Below are 20523 nucleotides of genomic sequence, written 5' to 3' on the forward strand. Positions count from 1 at the left end.
TCCTCTTCACGGATGTGTCCTTCGTGGCCCACCATATCCCAGAATTCATGGTGGGCCAAACTGCAGTTCGCAGCCGCTACTAAGTTTTAAAATTACTCTTATTAATCTTTCTGGGTCACAAAATAAACTTTTAACATATTTTCAGGTGGGAACTTCAAATATCTGCTCGGTTTATCAAGATATCGCATATTTGCAAAAGTGCTTCGATGTTTTCGGAGACGTCTGTTACCCACCAGCTCGATAGCTAGCCGAGAGCTCGAGGATCACTAGAGCCGCCGAGAATGGCACAACTCCCGGCACATTAGTTTCAGATCACCGCGGGCTTTCGCTACTCAGGTTAAACGTAATAAATAAGTCACTTAGACAACCTAAAAATGTTATTGTTTGGCTTTTTTCAGTGTTTTATTTGTTCGCGAGTAAATCGGTTTGGCTGAGATTAAAGTTATTAGATTAGATAAAATAAAACTTTATTCAGCTGTGTGAACACCAAGGAGGAACCCACCCGGGCGATTAATAAACGTCAAACAGAAAACTGATTAAACAGAAGTGCGAAATGGTCGAGAATTTACGCCAGTGTCCTGTTATATTTTAGATAGCAAGGAGCAGACAGCCGAGTTTATTAAACTCCACCGACACAGCAGTGACGCTAATCAGAAGGCTAGACCGTCCAATTTCACAGCAGTTTACTTCCGGCCTACCCGACCTCCTGAGGACCCGGCCTACGTAGACCGCGAAGGCCGGGTCCTCAGGAGGATGCAGCCCATGAATTTGGACACGACTGATGTTACTCTGTTGCGGCGCATTTCAGGAGGACGCTGCTAATAAAGTTACACAATTACACAGTGACTTTGCTTTCATTATTGTGTTTACAAAATACCAGTTTTTGTCTTGGTCGTATCATTTTATTTTGTTGTATTTATCTGCAACACCTTAAAGGCCGGTCCGAGAAAATACTGTCAGACATTAAACCGGTCCGTGGCGCAAAAAAGGTTGGGGACCGCTGCTCTATACAATAACAAAGGCACTTTTTCAAGGGCCTGCAGTGCAGCATCTTCCTCCCTGAGCTTCCTCAATACAGCCTCCTCTGCATGACATGAGATGTATACGGAGTCAAAAACTGGCCGTCATTTGGTTAAAGTAATAAATGCAGATGGTGCTGAGTTGTGACTTTTATAAGCATTGTCTATAGATATTTATGAGACCTATAATTTACTTACTGGCTGACAAATGTGGAAATAAATACACATTAAGCGCTGTACATAAATAGAATAACCCAGTTTTAAGCTAAGCAGCAGAAACAATCAATGAACATTAATGACAAAAACAACAGGATATATTACAAATACAAATGTATTACTGTAGTTCTAAAACCTTTTCCAAACTGTACAATGCACAAAAAGGGCGAACCTGCATTTCTGTCAGGCCATTAGCAGCATCTGCACTGGCATGCGAGGGTGCTGCGGCTGGCTCATCCCATAGTAAGTGAATCAAATCCAAAAGCGCTGCCACCTGACCACATGAGCATCAGCTGTGTTTGGGTTTGTTTGTTTTTTGCGATATAACTGGTGCTGAAATTTTGTGCATTTATTTATTTATTCTTTATTTTTCCAAGTGTCTTTGACCCCTCATAACTTCAGTTTGGGTTTCCACACTATTTTATAGATGTATGTAGATCAATTTCCGAACCGTATTATTACACATTCACAGGTGTAAAAATACAGATGTAGCAAAAAATAATTTTGGCATAAAAGGAAAAAGAGCTAGAAGCTGAGCCTGGAATCAAAATTTGGATAAAAATGAATCCTTAAATATGCTAAATCTTGTTTTAGCAGAGTACCAGACCTTCAAAGTTGGCCTAAAATGCCCTTTTTGACAGTTTTTCTTTTGACGGAGGATAACAAAATCCCCCAACTGGTTATAGAAAAAAATCTGCACTGAACAAATCTAAGGTTTTGGCTTTCAGCTATGACACTTGAGTGGGTAAAGCATTACATCAATTACATAGTACAAAGTTTCCACCCGCCGTTTCCAACCACCCAAAATGATGGCAGGAAATAATGCGTGAATATTTGAGGACTTTTAATTCCTCATTTTTCTATGCTTGATTTCCTGCTCTATATGCAATAACAGGCAAATAGTTACAGCATGCTCTACAGGAAGGTACTGAGTGTGTTATCCACAGTGGCTAGATGCAGGTACTCGGGAAGGCTGCTCTCAGACTCGACCTCTGACCCCTGGTCGCTGGTGTCCTCCTTGCTCTGACTTGGTAGCAGCTTCTTCCTTCGCACGGAACCTCGCGAGCGACGCTCCAAACACGTCAAGGTCATGTGGGCGAGGTCCTGCTGGAGCCGCTGGACGTTTTCACTGGAAGAGAAAGCACCGTGTTGAAAGAGTGAATCTCAGATGCGGAGCTGCATGTGAAAGGATTTTATCTCCTTTTTGCTCACGTTGTGGGTGGAGTAGGAAGATCGTAGTCTTCACCAGTTTCACCTGTCAACCAGTAAGTTGTTTCTGTGCCTTTACCCTAAAAAACCCCACATATTCATCACAGTCACTGGCATCAGTGTCGCAGTGAAGGTTTTTGTCACTGTATCTCAATTTAATTTGGCTGACATGCTGCTACATTGAATGTAGAGACCAACCTTTACCTTCAGGTATGTTTCCCCTCTCATCTCATACTCAAACTTGCAGTTTGTTCTCTCCAGGATATCTATGGTAGGCTGACTGACATGGATCCGCAGGGCTGTGAGATAAAAAGAAAGACAACAGAGCTTGGCTGTGGTCACTTTATTTAATTAGGCTGACTGCTGGCTTCTATAATTGCGCTAGACTAATGTACGGGAAGTCATTCATGTAAAATAACGAGAACAAAGGAAGCGGCTGGAGAAAATGTCAGTGTAAATCAGTTTGTTCATTACATGTGTCCACTCACGGTGTCCTGTAGATTCCATACGAGATGCTGTGTTGACCGTGTCTCCGAATAAACAATATCTGGGCATCTTTATTCCCACGATGCCCGCCGCACAGGGACCTGAACCCACAAACAACCAGGAGACAGAAGAATTAGTGTAAAGATCAGCAGGAGGTGAATTGATTTGCCAAAATGACTAGTTTAAAAAATGAAAAACAAAGAAGAAGAGACCTGAGTGTACACCGATTCGTATCCACACAGGAATACCGGGAAGATGCCGGAGCTGGAAGGTGCCCATGAATGCCAAGATGTCCAGCGCCATGCGGCAAATATCCACTGCATGCCTGTTCCCGTTTCTCTTTGGAAGACCAGAAGCAACCATGTAGGCATCCCCTATTGTCTCCACCTGAGGATAGTAAAGGAAACCATGATGTTCGTGCTCATTGCCGGGTGCCTGAATGTCTTCGGTTTCATCCCTGCCAATACCTTGTACACATCGTGGTGGTCGACGATGCTGTCAAACCCCTTGTAGATGTCGTTTAGCATGTCCACAACTTCCATCGGCGTGCTGTACTGGCACAGAGTGGTGAAGCCAACTATGTCACTGAAATATATTGTAACTTCATCGTACAGCTCTGGCTCCACAGCCCCGGTCTCCTTCAGGCTTTTAACCACCGGGCTTTTAACCACAGAGAGAAACATAATAAAGAAAAGACATTTTTTCCATTGAGATTTCATTCTGATTTTGAGTTGGTTAAACCAAAGGCCCCCCCAAGTTTCCCCAACAGTTCATTCATCCATTTCATCCATGTATCGTTTATTTTTAAATAACTATCCTTTTTAAACAGTTCAATAATGCTACTTGTTACAACCATTTAACTGTTAATTTACACTAACGTTTTGATCATTAATTAACACTAATTATTTCAATTATTTACTCATAATTAAGGTAACATTTCTAACCATTTAAAGAAACAAATGTATGCTAATTTAGTAACTATTTAACCATTAATTTGTGTTAGCTTTTTAAAAACTATATAGCTTTTAATTAATAGGGTTACTATTAGACTAGGCCTTTTATTAGTCAGTTTGTATTAACTATTCATTTAACAATTTTATTCAACAATGTATGGTAACTTTTTAACCATTTATAGCCATTCATTAATGCTAATTTTTTAACATAAGATCAGATAAGATAACCTCCATTAGTCCCACTGTTTGTTTGTTTTTTACAGCAGAAAGTGGACAGTGCAAAGTTACAGAAGCAAAAATTAAGAAAAAACACTGGAATAGGATAAGATAATAAGAATAAGATACTGTACACAATAGAATAGAATAAAATACTATATACAACAGAATAAAATGCAATGTTGACAGCTTCAGGTACCTTGGTGTTTATCTGAACAATAAACTGGACTGGACTCATAATTCAGACGCCCTCTACAGGAAAGGGCAGAGCAGGCTGTACCTGCTGCGGAGTCTCAGGTCTTCTGGAGTGGAGGGCCCACTCCAGAAGACCTTCTATGACTCTGTGGTGGCTTCAGCCATCTTTTACAGTGTGGTCTGCTGGGGTGGCAGCATCTCTGCCGGGGACAGGAAGAGACTGAACAGGCTGATCCGCAGGGCCAGCTCTGTGTTAGGATGGACCCAGTGGAGGTGGTGAGTGACAGGACAATGGTGGCTAAGCTGTCATCTCCCACCCCATGCAGGAGACTCTGAAAACATTATTTAACCACTAATTTACCTATTTAAAATATTTAATCCAGTAGTTTATGCTAACTTTTAAAACGCTTTAACCGTCAGTTTACAAAACTTATTTTAACAATTCAGTCAAACAATTTAAAGTAACCTTTCTAATCATTTATTGTCATTAATTTATGCTAGCTTTTTAAACTATATACTGTAACTACTAACTTATCTATTTCAACTATTTAATCCAATAGTTTATGCTGTTTAAACTCAAATTTATATTCACTTTTAAAAATTATATAGCTATAAATGTATACTACCCATTAAAAATATTCAATCCAACAATTTATGCTTAGCTGAACTTTTACAGCCACTTAGCATTTTTAGCATATTTCTTCTTCAAATTTTGACTTGTTTTTGGAGGCATAGTACATACACGGCCAATCACATTTACACCTAATTTAGAATCACCAATAAACTTAACATGGATGTCTTTGAACTCTGAGAAGAAACCAAGCCAACGTAGAGAAAACCAACGTAGGCAAGGGGTGACCTTCTTGCTTTAAGGTGACAGTGCTAACCACTGAAACTCAGTGCTGGTCACTGTTAATGTAGAAATAAAACGAATTCTCTAACAGTGCATGAATGATTTAGCATCTATGTCCTGATTGTTCTAAGCGTCTAATGATGTGCATTTGTTCTTTAAGTGTAAACAAACCCAGGCAGCAGCATAAAGTTAAGATTGTCAGCTCGATCCCTCTCAGCTTTGTAGAGAGCCGTTCTCTCTTCCACCAGGTACTCCAGGTTTCTGGAATACATCTGCAGCCGTCTGATCATGTTATCCAAGTAGCTCTCATTTTCCTGATTATGGATTTTACTGGAGTGATGAAGAGGAGAAGAAAAGGGATATGAGGAGGGAGATATATTTAGAAATCTGTAATCCGTTTCCCAGAAACTATAAAGGCTACACCAGGACATGCACACTGATAGCTGAAAACAGCAATAACATAAAGAGAGCATTATTACCTGATGATTTTCCCCAGATAAATTTCCACTTTCTTAAAGTCAGGTCTTTTTTCTGGGTCCTCGTCCCAGCAGCTTTTTATCAACGTGTACACCTTACAGGAGGAAAGAACAATTTGAATACAATACAGACAAAACAGATGCTGAAAATAAAATAAAGCTGGCACATGAATGGAAAAAAAAAACCTCTAATTCTTTCTCTGAAGCCGTCTCAAAGTTAAGATCAGGTCTGAAGTAGGATGACTTGAGCCTGGACAGTTTTTCTGTTGAGAAACACACAGATGGCATTGTAGTGTAGCTCCGGATCAAACAGGTCTTCTTTCTTTCACTCTGAATTTGGTGGTGCAGAGATGATCATTTGCAAACAGAATGACTGTAACTGTCACGTGTTGTATTTGAGTGTTGGAAACCTGATCGGTCGGAGCAGGATTCAGTGTAGAAGGTGTTCTTCCTGAGAACAATCTCTTGCGCAATGATGGCAAAACTGTAGACGTCTCCTTTCTGAGACGTGCCCTCGTTCCTCAGATGCTCCGGAGCTGTCCACAAGTCTGACAGGATGATGTGGAGACAGACAAACGTTAGCAGGTAAAGAAGAGAACAAAAAGATATTTCAGGAGGATTTTTGTTTGCGGCGTCACCTTGGAAGGGGCTAAGAAAAGCATTGCAGCCAAAGTCTGTGATCTTCACCACCATGCGGTTGTCCACCACACAGTTGGTGGATTTGAGGCGACCGTGAACCTGAATGTCACTGGCATGGAGGTAAGACATGCCCTGCACAGAGGATTCAGAGCAACATTACACCTTCCACTGGTGGAAGTAATGAGATTTATGGAAAATCAAAGAGGCGGTGAGTAATCTGGTGTTTAATGACCTCTGCTGGCAGGCAGAGGCAAGTGCAACAGCAGCTCCCATAACACAGGTCTGCAAAAACAATTTATTTTTTCAGTCGCATGGGATATTTTTGGTAAATGTTATGTTTTTTAGGGTGCTGAATCCAAAAATGACCTCCATTTCCCTCCATTACATACAGTTTGCTTTTGCAAAACATGAAGAGTTTACATTAAACTAAAAACATGAATTAAGAAAACCTGACAAAATTGAATTTTTAAAATATTTTTCCTCGTTTCAGTGAGTAAAAATCTATGAGAAGCAGTCAAAAGATCCTATGCACCTTTTGGTTGCAGACCTGTGTAATCCTGCTCTTCATTTAAACCAAACCTTTTTAATAATTTTGAGCCAGAAAAAAATACTTATATAAAAGCTTACTGTGCCTTCACAGGGTCTGACTTATCAAACAACAAGCTTAGAACAAAAAACCCCACCAACACTTAAATGTTACATTTTAAATGTTTAATCATTTAATTATTAACTAGTGGGATAATATTGAGTCTTTCTGGTAAGTTGCCAAGTTGTTTATCGCACTGTGACATCAATCAAACTGATCAAACTTTAGAGGCACAGTCTTTTAATGGCTTTGTTTTGATCACAGTTGTTACAGATAAGGAGGCCTCTTCACTATATGTACTTCTTATTGAAACTATAAATCCATTTTCTTTATGCTTGTCCATCCTTCAGCTCACAGTGACAACATGACTAAAGATAGTTTAAAAATGGGTTCTTTGCAAAGTTGTTTGTTATGTGTAGATACAACACTGGTTCATCCCTTTTTTTTATGCTTGCATAGTCTACTGGACAAAAAATGAGTGAAAAAGCAGCCAATGTCTAAATAAAAACTTTAAAAGATTTTCAGAAAGCCTGCAAAACTATTGCTTAAGAGTCGTTTGAACAAAGCAACAAAATCTGGCTCCTTGGAAGCAAACTATGAAGACATGAGGGGACTTTTGCACAGCGCTGTGTAATCCTGGCAGTCACATTACACTCAGTTTGTCCGTTTGGCTTTTGATAGAACTTCTAAAGTTTTAGTAAACGATTATTACTCACGTGAAATAAGTGTCAGGATTGAGCGAACCTTCCTTTCTTTTTGATGATGATGTTCTGGGTTCAGTTTATTATACGGTAACAGGTGAAGTGATCCCATTGCAGTTTACATCAGGTACAAAAGTTTATTACCAGTTATTCAGGGATCTTTTATGTCACGCTGCATGAATGGTGAGTAATATTGACTAACGCTAAGTTTCATAACCCTTTTTCAGTTATGTATTAAGACAGATTGCTACTAACTATGTCAAGCTCTCAGTACAAAAACCGATCCTGTCATTCATTGCATTGTCCTCTGTAATGATTTATGGTGTTTAGTGAATGCTGCTGCTTTATGGCACGGGCAAAGTCGAGCACTTCTCTCTCACCTTGGCGATGTCGTACATGACAGAGATCTTGAACTCCCAGTCCATGAAGGTCTCCTCTGGGTATGAAATCTTGTCATTCAGCACATACTTGAAAAAGAAAAAGACACCCCAGTTCTGCATTAATACGCTTTTATTCTTCACACTTCTTGACGGCTGTGTTTAAACTGAGACCTGAAGATGGATTTAAATTGAAAGTTTTGCTACACGTACCCTGAGCGAGCCTCGCTCGCCATACTCAAACACGCCAAAGACACCGTGATCTAACTTGACTGTGCCGTAAAACTTTGTGAGGTTGTAGTAGTCGATGTGCAATAGCTGCAGGGGGGGCAAACATGTGGAGTGCTAGTGAGTTTGGATAAACATTAACAAAGAGGGCTGGCAGTAAAAGGATTTCAGTGTGATAAGACGTCTTACCGCATTGAGCTCCCTTTTCTGGGTTTTATCAAAGTTCCCATCCAAGTTCTTCAGCTCCTTCAAGATCACAATCTGAAAGAAATATTGCAGAAGCACCAACCAGATTACATCTGCTAACTCACTTTCATCAGTGCAAAAGCACTAGATGCTGACTGATTTGGAAAACACTGCAGGATGCTGTCCATCTACCTTCTTATCGTAGAGCGCACAGCGGATCTTGAACTTCTTTTTCTTCTTACTTTCAATCTAACGGGGGTTAGAGGAAGGTCGCTGTCACAGCATTCTTAAAGCTGACTTGACTGAGGTGTTTACTGAGGTGTTTTCACTTACATTAAGGGAGATGACGTTGATGTCATCATTTTCCATCAGCGTGATGAGATCAGAGTTCACGTGGGACCAGCGCTTCCTGAGCAGTCGATCTCTTCTGTTCTGTCTATGCGGGAAAGAAAAAACTGCATCAGGAGATTATTGGTAAAGGTTGGTTGCACGAAAAGCATCTGACTCCTATGTTTATAAAAGGCAGCTTTCAATTTAAATTTCATGTCATGAGTCCATGTTTTAGAGAGTGTAATAGAGCTATAACCTGTATAGTACATACAGACTTTCAGATTATTTTTCATGTAACCTGAAAGTCCGTATATACACAGCTCTAAAAGATAATTGTAGCACCTTTTAATCAGAGTGTAGCATCAAGCCAGTTACACGTCTGGGACACTAATCTGGTCAGTTTAGAGGAGGTTAGTTCAGTTTCAGGTGGAGGTCGCTGACATTTTCTTCCCTCTTCATCTTTTCTGATGGTTTTTTCACTACTTTTGCATTTTTCTGGGGTCAGTGTCACTCCTGGTGGCATGAGGTGATACCTTGACCCTACAGAGGCTCCACAGGTAGTCCAACTCCTCCATGTTGGCACATTAATACGTGCCATTTACAAAAGGTTTGCTGTGTCTCCCGAGACAGTCTCAAGAGCACAGAGGAGATTTCAGGACACAGACAGTTACTCTGGACAGGCCTGGAGAAGATCTTTAACCCACTTTTTTGTGCAAGATGAGAACTGTCAAAGCTCCAGCAGGACACTAGTGTTAATGTCTCTGACCAGACAATCAGAACAGACTTCATGAAGCTGGTTTGAGGGCCCAGCGTGTTCCAGTGGGCCCTGTGCTCACTGCCCAGCACTGTGGAGCCTAATTCACATTTCCACAGAATACCAAAACAGGCAGGTCCACCACTGGAGCCCTGTGCATTGCACAGATGAGAGCAGGTTCATTTGAGCACATGTGACAGAAGTGAAAGGGTTTGGAGAACCCGTGGAGAATGCAATGCTGTCTGTAACATCCTTCAGCATGACTGGTTTGGTGGTGGGTCAGTGATGCACTGGGGAGGCATATACATAGAGGGACGCAGAGATGTCTACAGACCCTGACTGGCATCGGGTATCAGGATGAAATCTTCCTCTGAATACACAGCAATGCCCATCCTTATATGCTGAGAGTATGCAGGAAGTTTCTGGACGATGATACCGATGTCTGGCCTCCACACTTGCCTGACACCTTTGGTTTCAGTTTCAGCCCATCTGAAGCTGTCAGGTTGCACCTCAGACTGTCCAGGAGCTCAGTGACACCCAGGTCCAGATCTGGGAGTAGATCCCCCAGGACACCATCCATTATCTCATCAGGAGCATGTTGTAAAGTGGCCTAGCCTGCTGCTTCTTTTCTTCAATTTGATTTTTGGGGGTGTCTTTGAATTCAGCCCTTTGTAGGTTGATCATTACATTTCCATTACATTTTGGGGCACTTTATCACTCCTAACACATTACCAAGTCCCCATCAATGTGAATATCCACTGTGTTTTTTTTCTCATTAAAAGCTGTCGTGTTTTCAAAGTTTTCCTGCAATTTTTGGAGCAGTGTATCTACCGTACTACTATATATGCCATTATATGATGGGGCCAAAATCATTTATGTAAATTCATGACCTTTTGCAGAGAATCCAAACATTTAATTAAAATCTGCCACACACTTAATAACTCCGTTATTCTCATGTTCCATGTGCTACGGCATACCTGTAGAAAATAAAGGCGATCGTGGCCACTACGACCACAGTAACAGCCAACACAATCACAATGATGTTGTGAATCGCAGGGCCTGCAGTAATAAAGACAAAAAAGAGGCACCATTTCAGTTCCAAGCCGATGCTTCTGACACACAGAGGACAAAAGATAAACATGGGCCGAGCGTTCAAGTGCCATAATATTTAAGCTTATCTCAGATAGGGCTGTGAGGAGGTCATCTACAGGAAACAAAAGAAGAACTGAGCCATAAAACCACTTCATATAAAACATGCAAAAGTTGATGTACGTGGAGCAGTTTGTGGTTGCTATAACTTTTCCTCCTGTTCATACCCACCATTAATGCTTATTAAATGAAAACAGGGACACAAACAGAGAGGTGCTTAAACCACAGCTGAAGCCTTACATATAATTCACCGGAACCTGGATTAGTGCAAGTCTTTGAAAACGACCTGACTGAGTGGATGCAAACTGATCAGGCCTTGTTGTGGAGATCTAAATCATTATGGTGGACATGCCTTCTTTCTAGAGGACAAAAAAGGAAGTTCTCTTAACATAAATCTTTAAAATATTAAGGTTAAGACATATTTTGAGGTTGTGCCCACTGAACTCAATGATATAGCTAAACATGTGTATGTGTGTGTGTGTGTGTGTGTCTTTCGATGTACCGCTGTCTGGCATGTTGTTGGGAAGTCTTTTCCCCCAGATGAACTTAGGAGCCTCCTCCACCACTGTGGTTTTATTGCACTCCGTGTCAAATGTGAATAAAATATCGTACTGGGTGTGACACAAGAGGGGAGGAAAAAAACAAAAAGACACATTTTAGCATCAAACCAGAAGCAAGAGATGCAGCACAGTAAGGTTTTATTTTGAATCTTTTCTTCGTGTATTCACTGCTAAATGCCAAAAAAGAAAACAGGAGAAAAAGATACCTTGTTGTCAGTAGTGGTGTAGATGATTGAGAAAGCCACGTCTCTGTCCCCGTACTCGTCCAGCGTATAATTCCCAGCAATCCCTGAGCAGAATCACACAAACGTTTTTAAACTTCTGTTCGCTTCATTTCACCGTGTGTGTCAGCTGTAAACCTTTAATGCGTCTCTCAGTCAAACTTGCACTCACAACCGGCTGCTTACAGCTGCGGGCTGTTATACCAACACTCTTTGTGTCAATGAAAACACAAAGAAGTGATAGCAGTTGACAGCCTCCATCTGTTCGACCTCACAGTAGCCATGTCTGCTCTGAGATCAGCTCATTAGTGTTTTGGTGGATGGTGTTTCAGTATGCTTAACTGCAACTATCTGCAGCTGCCAAAAAAGTATTAAATGCTAACTTGTGTAAATTCTTGTGTATTTGCTAATACACATACTTGCAGCTTGTATGCAAGCACTTCCCCCTCCTCGCTGTTATCTTCCACCTGCCTTACCAGTAAATTTGGTGTTTCTGAAGTAATTTACATTCACATATTCCGTCCTGTGAAGCTGAGACTGATTTTGTTTAGAAATTGTTCTCATCACTTGGCCAATAAAGAGCACTGCGTCATGGTACGCGGCCATGTAGTCGTTCATCTGCAGAGGAACAGACAGAGACAGATGGTTGGAACTACTTTCTCAGTACAGCCCTTAGATTTGAGTGAAGGAGCTCTAAGATGCATCCTTCACTACACAGGTGATGAATTATTTTATATATTTTTTACTCAGTGAAGACGTTATTTAATGATATTTCATTGAACATTTATTATTAACTCTTCCGAGGTCCATTTCTGGTTGGCATGGTCCTGTGTTGTTAATCCCTTATTTTCCCTTAAAACCCTACAAGTTGATTATTCAGAGTGAGCGGAACAAAAACAGCCAATCAGAGCTAACCTTTTTTGTATTGCTACAGAAGCACTGCAAAGAGAGAAGTTGTGTATTTCTGGTTTGCTCACCGTGTTGTTGTCTTTAAGGTCTGGGTTGATTCTGTAGCTTCGGGTGTTCGGCATGGTGAGCACCAACACGTTCTTCATTTCTGGCAGCGACGATGTGTTGGTGTAGTATACATCACTGTGTAGAGGAATCAGCAGAGGTCTGATGAAAAATTCTACATGTGCAAAAATTTCCTTCAGTTTCATTCAGTTATTATATATTATTCTATTATATTCAGTAATTTAGCTGCATTTGATTGCTTAGTTACTCATTTCTACTCTATACACACAGTTTACTTAGATCTTTGCTTACCATGCTTTACCGACTTTAATTGGTATAAAGATGGATATTATCATTCAATAATAATACTGTTGAAAACTCAATAGATTTAGCCTAGTTTGTGCTAAGTTAGCCACTTAGCTTAGCAAGTTTTGTCCAAAATCTTTCTTCCAGAAATTGAATTAGGCTTACTACTTCTGCTGTGTGCGGCTTTTGACAAAAAACATCAAGTGTTTAGTCAGGGCATCAAGTAATAGTACATTGGATCCCAAAGGAGCTTTAGCCTGACCATAACCGCTACCTCTGCAAGCCATTTTGCAACCCAGCTCCATCCCAACTTTCAGTTTTCATGGTGACTTAATGTCATGTTTGTTGCCGCTGCCACTGATGCCCTCCCTGCTTTGCTGCTCCTCTCCCCTCCTGAGGCTTTTTAACTGTGTCCATTGGATGGTTGAGCAGTCATAGATGATGGAAATAATATTACGTTGGCTCGAGCTGACCTGATTGAATTTTTTATTTCATCTATGTCTGCTTCTTCACTTCTTCCCACACTTAGTCTCATCTTATGATGACACACAGTAACTGACTCCATGAAATCACTCAATCAGTCAGTCACTACTTTACAATCTCCAGGTACCCATTCACCAGTTAGGAAAGTACTGATTGTGAATCACTGCTGTGGGGTTAGAGAAAAAGAAAACAAGTGGAATAAATAGGAACAGAAGTGAAATGATTCAACAGCACTAACCTGTAAAGATCAATGAGGATGAAGGCGATATCACTGCTGTCCGCAGCCTTAAAGCCGTTTTTAATTTCCACTAGGTCCATTGGTGATCCACACATGATGAACACTGCAGCGGAGAAGTATTTGTAACAGAACAGTCTTTCAGTTATTTTTTTTCTTCTGTTTTTTTGCCTAGTTGGCCTTGGGACTCAAATACAAACTTGATTTCCATTTAAATTACTTCTTCAACCTTGAAACCAAAGTTAATACCAAAACCTAAAGCCATCAAGCATAGCCTGATACTGTTGATGTTTTTTTAATTCACCCTTCATAATGTGGAGTAAAAATATGCAGCAGGAAGTTCAAAGAAAAGCTATTATGGCCCTCGAGCTAGCTCTCCTTCTGAAACAGAAAATTCCGAGTCTCCCTCGTGATGACAGCGTTAACAAACTCAATAGTTGAATTAAATGTGCTTTGTAGGCCCTGGGCTCTCTTAGGAAAATAGAATCCAAACTGTCTGTGTGTGTTGTCCCAGCAAACTGAAGCCATTGTTATGTCTCGCTGTGAAAACAGAGAGGTTTTCAATCTTGTTTGAGAAAAATACATCAAATTCTTACAGTTGGATGTCCTGTTGCGTAATGTAAGCACGCTGTGCAGTTCTGTGGGACTGCGTAGAGACGTTATTGAAATATTTAAGGCAAGATCGCCCGTCGCTTCAATTGCACTTACATACCTGAAGATGAAAATGAATATAATGCATAATTTAAATTAAAAACATTTTATTACATTTAAAAATGTAACTAGAATATAATTAAAAATATAATTTATTAGATTTTGTAATAGCTCACAACAGATGAGTCTCTCCTTAAAGATGGGTTACTCACCAAACGCATTCCTCTGTGGGGTTCGTTGTTTTATAAGTATACGCTGCCTTCCATGAAGGTTTGAGCTCATTGTTTTCTTTCCAGAACTGGTTGACAAAGTCAACGATCTTGCGTGCAGGTGGCAGGAGTCGCTGCAAGTTGAAGGTGTAGTCGCATGAGCGACCAAAGCTTCCCGCTGAGAGAATGGGTCTACTGAGACTCATGCCGGCTTCCTTACTGGAAGAAGAGAATAAAAAAGAGTGGGAGACAATGGTATCGACTAATTATGATAAACGGGTGAACGATAAGCATAGTGCAACACAGGCAAAACCTGTTTGAAAATCTGAAGTGTCCTTTTCAAGCTTATTGGCAGAATCATGTCCTTGAAAAATTCAGAACTTACTCAACTATTGGGAAAGTAGCATAGGTGCACGTGGGTCCAAGCACAGCACATCCCAGATTTCCTGATTCCTGCAAAAATAAAAACATATACAGCGAATAATTCACAGATTTTTATGTAAATTTTGCCTGATCTTTAAACTCCTGAGACCCAAACTCTTGTTTTCTTCCAGGTTCTTGGAAATCGACCTGTTTTCCTTGCACTAGAAGTGGTTTGTGGAAAAATGTTCTCACTGTGGGACAGCAGGTTTATTTTACTATATAACATAATAAAGTCATTAGGGTGTAACAAAGTCTAAAATATTTTTATTACAACACCTGCTCAGATAAAATCGCAAATGATGCAACATATCCAAAAGCCTTGTAACTTGAACATTTTACATGCTCCATACTCCAAACTTGAAGCATGCACCAAGGCAAAAAACAACCAAACAAGCAAACATCTGTTTACTACACTACTCAGACAAACTCAATACGCCATAGAACTGTGCAAAATCTCAGGTGTGGTGCATAATAAGACATTACTTGGAATTTATATAGGACCTTATAGAATCATGTGAAAGACTTTGTGTTAAACTGAGACCCCAGCCCTGCTTGTACAAGTGCCTTCAGCAGGAATACCTTGAAGTTTTCTGTATGATTTTGTCATCATTTTATCTCTAAAATCATTCTTATGCAATTTTGCCCCCATCTTCTTTAGAACGTTGCTCACACAGAATTTCAGGCAGGCTGAACTTTGGGCCTTTGCAGCACTTTGATCCTTTCATTTCACAGCAATTATGTTGTAGATTTGCCGCTGTGCTTTGATTATTGTTGCATGAACCATTTTTAACCTGTTGGATAGATGGCCTCACATCTTAAAAGGAATTCATGGTCAACTCAGTGACTGCAACGATCCCAGATCCTGTGGATGCAAAACAAGCCCCAAACAGAACCCCTCCACCACGGTGTTTGACAGTTAGTATGAGGGCATTGTGCTAATAAGGTGTGTTTGGTTGTAGCTCTTGGGTTTTTTGCAGTTTCTCTGAGCATTGCACGGTCTGGGCTTTGGGTGAATTTGCTGGAACATCTACTCCTGGCATTGTCTTAATCCTGGCATTACCTGAATGCTCCAGACCAGCAAACTGTTAAAACCTCTGCTTTTATAGAGGTGTTCGCACTTACTGATGATAAGTTAATCAAGTGAATTTGAATCAAACATCATCCTCTTTTCTACTTGTGTCTTGTTCATGGCTGTGGAGTGTTTTTCAGAGATTTATCTCATTAAATTCTATAATTTGCAAATATTTCTAAAGTAAAATACATGCTTTTTTCCTAAGCACGAGGTGGAAACACCCAGACCTTCTTCTATTAGCTATCCAACTGCTACTCTGCAACCTGCTCTTCTCAAAGCCAGTTGAGAGAATTTCTTCCATATGTCAAATCTCCTCCTAGTTGGACATTAAAAACCTCACCTAGGAGGCATTCAAGAGGGGTCCATGTCAGATGCTCTCAATGTGCCTGTATGTTTGGGTTTCACCCAGTGGACAAGAGGATTGCTCTCAAGTCGGGGGATGGGTCCTGACCGTCATTTGCGCTTATGCACCGAACGCATAAGCGGGGGGAAGAAGATGGCCCAGCTGCGGACTCCAGCTGGGAGTTTTCATTGTTCACATTCTTATGTTGCATGCTAATAACAATTAAACTTGGAGGGCTGAAGGCTGGGAAATGGCCTGCAAAGGGTATTCATAAGTGCACTCGGTACTGATATTTGATTTTGTAATCCCATCATCACATCTGGACCAGATGTCTTGGCTAGGTAGAGAGTTGAGCTGTCAAGTAACTACCAAGTGGTACAGTAAAGGTACGCTGGGAGCATCGGGCAGAGGCCCCTAGTCCAGGAGATCTTCAGCTCAACCTCTGGAAAAGCTTAGAAAAGATTTTTAGGGTGAGGGGTGACACATATTCTGAACCTCCTTAGCTGAGGCAGTTGCAAGGGGCTGTGGCCTTAAGGTGTCCCGTGCCTGCCATGGGGGCAAACTGGAGCAGGAGTCGACTCAAGCTTGGCTGTCGTGTGGGACTTCGGCAGTAGACAGCAAATACCAGCAGGCCAAGCAAGGCATGTCTTTGACAGTAGTTGAAGGAAAACTGGGGTGTTCAGAAAGGAAGTGAAATAATAGTTTTCGTTGGCTTAGCAGTGATTCTGTTAAGTTTTTACAGAGATTTACTGAGACTGGCATAGTCTTATTTTGATTTGTGGTCTTGCACAAAAAAGGTGTCTATGGCATTAATGAGGAGAGCAGGTCTGCGAACTAAAAGGTGCATAAACCCATAAATGAATGTCCTGTGGAAGCAAGATCTCAGGGTTACACAAGCTCATGTATATGTGCATCCAACATGCTAATATTCTTTCTATTTTTTAATATAAAACTGTAGCTACTTACCGTCAGGTTGTTTAGCTCTGCAACTGCTTCACATGAACTGCTCCGGCAGCCTCGGTACCAGTATAAGGTTGTGTCAAACCCACTGAAATTCGCAGTTAGGTTAAAAGTCACAGCTGGATCTTGGGTGTGTGGAAAGAAAGAAAGTTCCAGATGTTAGTTTTGACTTTCTCTCCATTTTGAACTGCAGTGTGTATGTGGATATTAGATTTGTTTTAAAGAGAAATAAAATGTGTGTGTGTGTGTGTGTGTGTGTGTGTGTGTGTGTGTGTGTGTGTGTGTGTGTGTGTGTGGAGGAAGTAGGCCCTGAATTCTACCATATATGTAAAATCTATTAATTTGGGGAAGTTTACACTCCACAACAGTAAAAGACACAGAACCATATAAGCTTAAATAGCTAGCTACAGCTGAAAAATCATAGTTGCTAATAAAAATAAAACACCAACAAATTTCAGCTGGCAAACAAGACAACTACTTTTGATTACCTGTGTCATAAACTGGGACATTCTGTTTAAGTTTTATTGATAATGCTTAGAAATAAACCCTACAGGGCTTTCCTAACAGCCACTTAATAAAAACTTGGCTAGATAAAAAATTCCTGCTAGCCAAAAAAAACCTTTTATGTTTAATTATCTTAAATAATAGGTGTCAATACTTTTTGCATAATGGCATCATTGCAGACTGTGGGTGAGTCAAAAATAACACCAAACTGTATGTTGTCATGTTGACCAAAAGTCAGGCTAAACTAGTATAAGATAGCTCCTAGCTTAGTAGAACAAGCGTTTTATGCTAGTAAGCTAATAAGCATTGCAGGTAGCTTCCTTGTAATTAATAATGATGTGCGATACCACTGATTTCCTTTCCGATCCAATACCAAGTAAAATTCAGGGTGGTATCGACGATACTGATCCGATACCGATACTTTGTACAAAAACTCTAATCTTTTATTGTATCTCAAATAGGGATGGGTACCGGTGTCCAGTGCCATGATGGCACCGGTTCTGACACAAACGGTAGTAACCAGACCGAAAAGCAGTGCACATTTCGGTGCTTTTTTTTCCTGAGCTGTGATACACTTCTAGCCAATCATTTTACGTTTCCGAGGATAGTAGGCGGGGCCAGGTACGTACGTTCTTTTATGCAGAGCTACAGATTAAAAATGCCCAAGGCAAAGCGGTCAAAAGTCTGGCTGTACTTCACAGCAAAATATGCAAACTCAGCAGCAACAAGTGCTTTAAGCTGATACTGTGATACTGTCAAAGGAGGTAACACCTCGAATCCGATGAAACACCTGGCGACGCATAGCGTTTTTTTTTTTAAAAGCCGAGAAATGCGCCGTATTTGATGGCAGCAGCAGCCGTTCTTCTCTGCGTGAGTAGCTTAATGTTGTTCGTGTGTAATTTACATTGAGTAGGCTAACCACGTTATTACATTAATGCATGTAAGGTGAACTAGCAAACATCATCATAGCTACATGCGGCTGTCTTCTTGTTTGATGGCAGATACTCCCTTCACCCTGGACAAAAAGGCTAAAATGACCAAAGAAAAAGAGGGAAACAGCTAAACATGAGAGGTTTTTGGACAAAGTTTGTGTTTTTTCCATTGTTTAAGCACTGCTTCCAGCCAAGAGTGATACCATATATGCCCCATAGCTGCAGAAAAGGCTAACATTGTTATCTTTTTACAAAAAACCAGCTGAATATGAGAGGTTTTTGGACCAATTTTGTGTTCTCCATTCTTTAAGCACCGGTTTGGGCACCGTTTGAGCACCGGCACCGTTTCAAAAGTACCGATTTGGCACCGGTATCAGATAAAACCTAAACGATACCCATCCCTAATCTCAAATTATAGCATCATAATGATTACGGGACATCAGATTACTTGTTCTTATCACTTAATAATGCAGAGTTCATCATATAGAAATAAAAAAAACTGAAGTTGTGCGCTATTTGAGCATGTTGCCTGCCTGCAGCACTAAAGGACTCCGTGGAAGACGTCTGTCTCGCCCTAGCAGCACCTGTCCCTGTCCACTACTCCTCTTCAGTTCGCCTCTACATACGCTCGTTATATTCTGTGATATGATTTACTCTGAGGTGTTTGACAAGGTCAGTGGTGTTGCCACAACACCTCACTTTCTTGCCACATGTATCGCAAACCACGTCTCGGCTGTTTGTGGATGCAAAATACGTCAGCACATGACTCCAATTACGCTCAGCTATTGTTGTGAGTGCACACGCAAAGGGGCTGCGACACAGTTATACAGCTGTATTTCGCACATGACTATGGAAGGCGGAAGAGGAAGTAGTTCCTACCAATGTAGACAATCCGAATGTTATAGTTTCTTTCCACTGTGTTCCTGTTAATGATAAACTACAATTTTACCCAAAATTATTAAAATATCGATATTTTAATGTGAGAATCGATTCTAGAACATAAATGACTGGTATCGGAGGAATCGATATTTCAGGATCGATCCGCACATCACTAGTAATTAATAGGATAACGATCTTTAATCTGCTAGTTTATGAAACTAACTACAGAATATCTGTTAACAGTAGCAGCTTTACTTTTCTTGTATACTTTTTTAGTCTTTAATAGTGAAATCCCTGAATAATTCCTAAAACAGCTTTAAAAGTGTTACTTTTGGGAAAAGCAACATGAAAATCTGAAAATAGGAACAGTATGCAAAGCAGTAAATATAAATGAACAATAATAGTCAGTGACATATGTGTTAAATTATCAATATCTATAAACATGAGTGTACCAATATACATACTGTATATAGAGAGTGCTGTTGTGAGAGATCAAAAGGTCTGATTTTGTGCGGATTTGTCATGTGGTTTGTTTGTTTGTTTTCTGTTTTAGTTTTTAATTTCATTACCCTGGGCAGCATTAATGGCTGAATCTTTCTCTATGGCCTTCAGTATTTCTCCTTCCACATACTGGAGGCTCCAGGGAGAGTCCTCATCATCCAACAGTATAACGTTGATTGTAATCCCACTCCCACATTGTCCAACACCAGGACACGATGCCACAAGAATTCCAAAGATGAACAAACACAGTAACCAGCTTCCCGAGCCCATTCTCAGCTCCGAGGTGAGTGCTTCTGTTTTTTAGCCGTTAAAGAGAGTCCATGGTATCCACCGATCCTGAATCCAGTTCAGTAAAGTCACCAAAACACTCGGAAAACTCTTAACTTATGATCGCCTTGATTAAAGCTTTGCCTGATCCACCAAGGCTTTGAAGAAAAAATAAATCCTGTGCGAAAGTCTGCTCCTCTTTCAACTTTCCTCTAAGCGCTACTCACCTGTTCTTTCTATGTCACTATGTTAATATACAACCTTTAAAGACACAGACGCAGGCCATATAACCTTGTCAGCGCTGTGTCATGGCCTGCATAAATTAAAGCTTAAAGCAAACACGCAGAGCATGGCTTGGTTGTAAGTTTGTTGATAGTCTTACACTCACAAATTTAATTTAATGGAGAATCGTACCATGAAATTGTTTTGTGCAGAAATACAGTTCAATTG

The 20523-nt window shown here is 40.5% G+C and overlaps 1 protein-coding gene across 3 annotated transcripts; it reads right to left on the reverse strand.

Annotated features, from left to right (window-relative positions):
* Nucleotides 1-1262: 1262 nt before the first annotated feature.
* Nucleotides 1263-20312, reverse strand: gucy2cb (guanylate cyclase 2Cb). 3 transcript variants are annotated; one of them, XM_085283842.1, is made up of 27 exons: nt 19875-20312; nt 16997-17115; nt 14578-14645; nt 14196-14411; nt 13929-14044; nt 13336-13438; nt 12332-12446; nt 11831-11972; nt 11340-11422; nt 11076-11184; nt 10402-10483; nt 8674-8776; nt 8533-8589; nt 8344-8415; nt 8140-8244; nt 7930-8016; nt 6262-6394; nt 6034-6171; nt 5810-5886; nt 5627-5718; nt 5319-5477; nt 3398-3590; nt 3143-3317; nt 2933-3031; nt 2649-2743; nt 2448-2524; nt 1263-2364 (listed from the first exon to the last, which is right to left on the reverse strand). In XM_085283842.1, exons 1-27 carry the CDS (start codon nt 20074-20076, stop codon nt 2151-2153), a joined length of 3231 nt encoding a protein of 1076 aa, XP_085139968.1. In that variant the 5' UTR covers nt 20077-20312; the 3' UTR covers nt 1263-2150. The 3 variants fall into 3 exon arrangements, with proteins under 3 accessions (XP_085139968.1, XP_085139967.1, XP_085139966.1); XM_085283841.1 differs by having other exon boundaries at nt 2643-2743; XM_085283840.1 differs by having other exon boundaries at nt 6034-6394.
* Between the last annotated feature and the right edge of the window lie 211 nt (nt 20313-20523).

Source organism: Mchenga conophoros, linkage group LG8 (assembly GCF_057382185.1).
Source record: "Mchenga conophoros isolate Kocher_MC1m ecotype Shallow Benthic linkage group LG8, M_conophoros_male_GT1.1, whole genome shotgun sequence".
NCBI classification, from domain to species: Eukaryota; Metazoa; Chordata; class Actinopteri; order Cichliformes; family Cichlidae; genus Mchenga; species Mchenga conophoros.